This window comes from Solanum stenotomum, chromosome 8 (assembly GCF_019186545.1).
Source record: "Solanum stenotomum isolate F172 chromosome 8, ASM1918654v1, whole genome shotgun sequence".
NCBI classification, from domain to species: domain Eukaryota; kingdom Viridiplantae; phylum Streptophyta; class Magnoliopsida; order Solanales; family Solanaceae; genus Solanum; species Solanum stenotomum.
The window spans coordinates 41,213,086-41,219,906 of record NC_064289.1 but is presented as its reverse complement, the minus strand read 5'-3'; the positions used below and the strand labels follow the sequence as shown (position 1 = coordinate 41,219,906).

The 6,821-nt window shown below is 36.8% G+C and overlaps 1 protein-coding gene across 1 annotated transcript; it reads right to left on the bottom strand.

Moving 5' to 3' along the window:
- Positions 1-2,550: 2,550 nt before the first annotated feature.
- On the bottom strand, positions 2,551-5,019 carry LOC125873793 (uncharacterized mitochondrial protein AtMg00860-like). The gene is made up of 2 exons (XM_049554646.1): positions 4,745-5,019; positions 2,551-3,043 (listed from the first exon to the last, which is right to left on the bottom strand). The coding sequence occupies exons 1-2, from the start codon at positions 5,017-5,019 to the stop codon at positions 2,551-2,553; spliced, it is 768 nt and encodes a 255-aa protein (XP_049410603.1).
- Between the last annotated feature and the right edge of the window lie 1,802 nt (positions 5,020-6,821).

Sequence of the window (6,821 nt, the reverse complement as noted above, 5' to 3'; positions counted from 1 at the left end):
AGGTTATATAATTACATTTTTCTTTTCTTTTAAATCATATTTATGTATGTTAGGTTGCAATTGATATAAATGTATTATGTTAATTTTTTTGTTTTGAATTTAGACCTTATGTTATATTTTCAATTTCATTTGTTTTAGTAGTATTGACTTGAGATTTTACATTGCAAGTCATTTATTTTTTAGTTAGACTTTATAGATTATTTTTTTGTCAAATATTTTAATAATTTATGACATTTCATTTATAGTATTAATTTTTTTGTCAAATATGCATTTCATGATTGTCACAACCCAAAGTATACCCTAGGTGTAACATGGCATATAGGACCTGGAGAGGCATTACACAAGCCACTTAGCATACATCATACAAGATAATAGAAAATCAAGAGATTTTAAACGACAATTTCAAAACATAAGATTTCATAAAATGTAACGGAAGTCTAACATAGTCTCGAAGCCATCTAGTACATCAAGAATGATCGGGACATAACCCGTACATAACATACAAAACTAAAAATGTAAAGAAAATATGAAATAAAGTCTCGGTCTTCGGAGAATGAGGACTCACCAATCTTCAATATCTACTAAGTGAACTCTAGCCACGGGGATGCAAAATCGGAGCATCGAACCCTACATTTTTTTATAAGAATGCAGGCAAGAGTATGTGTTAGTACAAAAATGTACCAAGTATGATAGAAATGCATATAGGTGTAAAAATCATGCTAAAAAGAACCTTTCATGTCATGCAAAGACCAAGTTAAAACCATAAGAGAAGGTTAGAAAATACCATAATAAGCATGGTCAAGTGCAAGTAAAACTCATCTTTGAAACACTTGTGAAGATACTTCTTGAAGTAACCTTAGTTCATCATTATACTTGTTGTGGGAAATTAGCCTTAACTGATATAGAGACCATGTGAGCTATAACACAAAATCTGGTGTTTACCCCATACCAAAAAGAGGTGTTCTCACTTGCTAAGGTAAGAACCATGAAATTCTAGCTTACATGTATCCACTAGCTAATGTCTATCTAATACAATCATCCTATGGTGGCACATAAGTTATCGAACACGGGTAATCATCACTTTTCCACTCGGTACTAAGCTTAATTCCCACGAAAAAGCCATCAATCATATTCATCTTATCTTTTAGGGACATGGATAATTGGCTCTTGTCTATGACTATGGGGATATGAGTAATCACCTCTTTTCTTAACATTAGAGGACATGGGTAATCGCCTCTTGTCTCATCATTAGAATAGCTCCTTAATGTTGATTCATTTTAGGTGTGAAGACCTTTCAACCTTAGAATCCTTTATATAAGAAAACCTTTCACATTCATGTATTGAGTAATTATGTGAGAAATCTATTCACAACAATCAACAACATCATTTAGGCTTTACTCTCAAAGCAACATATTTCATCAATGTCATAAGAACATGCATATCTTCATAAAATCCTCTTTCATAGTTCAGAACTCATTAATGATCATAATCTAGAGAATATGGATTAAGCATGGGCTCACGGGGATTCATCTTAAAAGCATGAAATTATCTCAACTCATGCTTAATAAATCATAAAACAATCAATTATATCAATATTGAAAGGAACCTATAGCATAGAAAAAAAACCTAACTTCAATTGGGAATTTTTAACTTCAAAATTGGGAAATTTAGGAACTCTATGGAGGAAAGGGCACCATAGATAAAGACTATCATACCTTAATACCAAAAATTTGGATTCAATGGTGGAATTGGAGACTCGACTTGAAACCCTAGTCTTCTTCTTCAAGCTTCTAGAGAGAGAAATATTGGATAGGATGAACTTGTTCTTCTGTTAGAAATATGAGAGAATGAATTGAATTAGGAGATTTTGGGGTTCAAAATGTTTATATAGGGCTTCTAATAGAAGGTAAAAAGACATAGTATTGGGTTAAAATAATTAGAAAAAGACCCAAAAGTCCTTCTAAAATAATTGTTGACCCCGTCAATGGTGTGAATCTACGGTCCATGGGTCCACCTACTGACCATCCTAGTCGACCATTGATGGGTTCAAAGACTTGTTCTCTGGGCCTTCGAATGACGGGACCCATGTACAATCCTTCGGTCAACCTATGGTCCATACATGACCCTCATAGGTCCAGCTAAAATCTCTTAAAATCCCACTAAGTCTGAGACTCACCTATGAGACCTACCTACAACTCGTGCATAGGACAATGGGTTGTCCTGGTGAACCGTATGAAAATACTGAAACCTTCAAATATTTGGAAAACTTGGATTGGCCAACCACGGCCCTACCTACGGACCGTGTGGCAGACCACAGACCGTCGGTGTCTCCGTTGGTATTGGCACCAGATCCTGGAAAAGCTGCAATTTCTCATCTTCTAAATTCTAGGTGTTACATTGTCTCAACTTATTTGGCGAAGATTTAAATCTTTCTATTTAAACACATATTACTAAACATGAACACCATAAAAATAATGCCTCCAAATATATAGAGAAAACACAACTGCTGCTAGTTCAAGGTCATGGATAGGATAATTCTTTTCACGAATCTTAGGTTGCCTTGTAAGTGTAGGCAATGACTTTACCATTTTTTATAAGGAAACATCCTAGCCCAATTCTTGAGGCATAAAAATAAACAACAAATCCATATGTTCCTTCTGGTAAATTCAGCACCGGAGCGGAAGTAAGTCTATCTTTTAACTCTTGGAAACTCTTTTCACACTCGTTGGACCATATGAACTTAACCTTCTTCTGGGTCAATGTCGTCAATGGAGAAGCAATCGAAGAAAAACCCTTAACAAACCTTCTATAGTAACCAACCAAATCCAAAAAACTTCTAATATCTGAAGGGGATAGAGTTCTAAGCCAACTCTTAACCGCATCCATCTTCTTAGGATCTACCTCAATGTCCTTGCCGGAAATATGACCAAGAAAAGCTACAGACCTTAACCAAAACTCGCATTTGCTAAACTTCGCAAAGAGTTCTCTGTCCTTGAGAATTTGCAACACAATCCTCAAATGATCGGTATGCTCGTATGCACTCCTTGAATAAATCAATGATAACAATCACAAACATATCAATGTATTGTCTAAACACCCTATTCATCAAATCCATTAATGCGGTCGGAGCATTAGTCAAACCAAAAAACATTACCAAAAACTCAAAATGACCATATCAAGTTTGAAAGCTATCTTCGAACTGTCATCTTCTTTCACTCTCAATTGGTGATAACCCAACCGAAGGTCAATCTTAGAGAAGTAACTTGCTCCTTGAAGTTGATCAAACAAGTAATCTATCCTTGGGAAAGGATATGTATCTTTGTTCAATTGCTAATAGTCAATACACATACAAATTGAACCATTTTTCTTTGCTGGAGCGCCCCAGGGAGAGATACTTAGTCGGATGAAACCCTTATCCAACAAATCTTTCAATTGCTTGTTTAATTCCTTAAGTTCTGCCGGAGCCATATGATAAGGAGGAATAGAGATAGGTTGCGTCTCTAGGAGAATGTCAATGTTGAAGTCTATTTCTCTTTTGGGTGGAATACCGGGTAGATCATCTAGAAACACTTCCAAAAACTCATTTACAACGGGGACTGACTCGAGAGTAGGTGTTTCATAAATCATCTTTCTAGATTTAAGACAAAACAAACCGACCTTCTGACATAAAATTTCCTCCTTCCCACTCTAGGATGAGTTCATTTGGAAACTGGAACTTGACCACTCATGTTCTACAATCAATAGACGCATAAAATGAATGCAACCAATCCATAGGAAGGATAACATCAAAATCTTGCATATCAAGCTCTACATGTCAACATGAGTGACTCTATGGGATGAGGAGACGGGACAATTTATGTAGACTCTCTTAGCCACAATAGAATCACCAAATGCAGTACATACAGAGAAAGGATCTAACAACCTATTCGAAAGAATAGCAAACCTCATACCCACATATGGTGTCACAAAAGACAAGGTAGAATCGGGGTCAAGTAAAGCATAAACATCAAATTGGAAGACTTTCAACATATTGGTAACCACATCGGGAGAACCCTCTTGTTCATGACAAGTCTGAGATGCATAGAATCAGTTTTGCTTCTGACTTCAACTAGAACTCGATGAAGGATAAGGTTGAGCCCATCGACGATTATCTCCTTCATTCTTAGCAACTGAGGGACAATCCCTTATCTTAGATCCGTCTTGCCACAACTAAATCATGTATTAGAACCAACTAGAAATTTAACCTCTTTCTTTCTTCCACACTTAGCACAAGTAGACAATGAAGATCCACCACCATTCCCTCCTTGAGGTTTAGGTTAGACACCCTATCTTTGTTTAACTTAGGAGATCAATGGAGAAACCTTGATCCAAAGACCTTTGTCAGAATTTAGAACGATCATGTCCATCGGACCTTGAATGTGAGAAGTTACCATCACCGGTCCTTGCCTTCTTTGTCTCCTTAGAAATTTCCCTAAGTTTCTCTTCTTCTATTTGTTGAGCATGAAGTATAAGATGAGAAATGTCCATATAATTGATAAGCATGGCGGTACGACATTCGTTAACCAACATTTTGGATACACCCGAAATAAACTTACTCATTCTTGCCCCAGGATCGACAATCATGGTAGGATCATACTTAGATAATTGTGTGAACTTCAAAGAATATTCCTTCACACTCATGTTTCCTTGATGAAGGTTGATGAATTCAAGTATCTTTACCTCCCTCATTTCAAGAGGAAAGAACCTATCAAAGAAATAAACCTTGAACTTTTCCCAATCAAGAGGACCTGCATCTTTAGCCCTCTCATCTTTCCATTGATTGAACGATATTTGAGAAACACCCTTAAGTTGATAAGCGGCCAATTCCGCCTTTCCAACAACATCACTCCCATGCATGATCATCAACACCTTATACACTTCACCAATGAACTGTTGATGATCTTTCTCAACCTTAGAACCATGAAACTCTAGAGGATTCATTCTAGTGAATTCCCTCATTCTAAATGTCGTTGTACCCATATTTGGGTTCATGAGGACCTCAACCTCCCTATTGGCTTGAGCCAACAATTGAAAAGTAGTCCTAAACTCGCATTAGTCACTTATTCGGCCAAAGGGTTGACCGGAACTTGAGGAGCTTTAGGAGGAGCTTCTCGTTCCATATTCTCATTCACATTCCTCCTAACATAAGCTCTTCGAGGGGCCATATCCTGTAGAGCATCGGATAATGATTAGGATATAGACATTATAGAGTTAAACTCTATCGCACGACTTTAAAGTAATGAAATAAGTGGAGTTTCCTAAACATCTTGTGCTCTGATTACTAAGTTTGTCACGACCCAAAATATACCCTAGGTGTAACATGGTGTAAAGGACCCTGAGAGGCCTTACACAAGGCACTTAGCATACATCACACAAGATAATAGAAAATCAAGAGATTTAAAATGAAAATTTCAAAACATAAGAGTTTATAAATTGTAACGGAAGTCTAACATAGTCTCAAAGCCATCTAGTACATCAAGAGTGATCGGGACGTAACCTGTACATCACATACAAATTGGAAATGTAAAGACAATATGAAATAAAGGCTCAATTCTTAAAACATGAGGACTCACCAATCTTTAATATCTACTAAGGCGATCTCTGGCACGGGGAAGCAAAATTGAAGCGTCAGACCCTACATTTTAAAAAGAATCTAGGTAAGAGTATGCATTTGTACAAAAATGTACCAAGTATGATAACAATGCATAAAAGTATGAAATCATGCTAAAAAGACCTTTACTTGACATGCAATGACCATGCTAAATATTGAGATAAAAGGGTTAGAAGACATAAATCATAAAACATGGTCAATGCAAGCTAACAACTTTAAGATATTGTGAGATACTTCTAGAAGTAACCTTAGTTCATTCTTGTGGGAGATTTACCTTTAACCGACATTGAGACCGTGTGAACTATTAACATTGAATCTGGTGTCTACCCCACACCGAAAAGGGGTGTTCTACCTGCCAAGGTAAGACCATAAACTTCTAGCTTATGTGGATCCATTAGCTAATGTCTATCTAAGACAATCTTGGGTCACATAGGTATGGGATAAGGAGATTGCTACTAGAAACCTGACTTCAAGCTACAAGAGAGCTTCCATCTCAATATCCTCTCGGTGCTAAGCGTAAATCCCACAAAATAGTAATTATCTTAACTTGTCTTATCATTAAGAGGCATGGGTAATCGTCACTTGCCTTATCATCCATGGAAGTTATATCAAGTAGCCCATCCAAGCTAGGTGTCATTAAAATATCTCCTAAATCTTGATTCTAATTTTAGTTGAGAAAAAACTTTAGGTGAAAAACCCTTTCTGAATCATGATTTCATGTGTATGTGAGAAATGCTTTCACTCTCAAAGCAACTTAAATCATTTTTCGTTAGTTTCATAAAGAACATACATATTTAGGAGCCCTATGGAGGAAAGGACTTCATAGGTGAATACTATCATACCTTGATGCCAAAAGCTTGAAATCAATAGTGAAATTGGAGATGATCACCCTAATGCCCTAAAGTGACTTCAAGGGTCGTCTAGAGAACCAAGCCCTAAATCAATAGTGAAATTGGAGATGTTCAACCCTAAAGCCCCTGACTTAAAAGAGGACAAAGTGACTTCAAGGGTCGTCTAGAGCACCACGGTCCGTCTAGCAAGTGGTGAAGATGATCTGCTCGACAGGCTTCACTATTTTGTACTTAAAGATATAATTTTTGAAGTTGACCCTAAACTCTAAGTCTGACAAGTTTCCTTCACGGACGACTTCACGGTCCATGTAGAGCTTCAC

Excerpts from the sequence above, each read along its gene's own strand:
- LOC125873793 (XM_049554646.1), bottom strand. The coding sequence starts at position 5,019 with ATGGGTACAACGACATTTAGAATGAGGGAATTCACTAGAATGAATCCT. Across the intron at positions 3,044-4,744 it reads AAGGTTTATTTCTTTGATAG|GAGTGCATACGAGCATACCG; the intron begins GTTCTTTCCTCT and ends GATTTATTCAAG.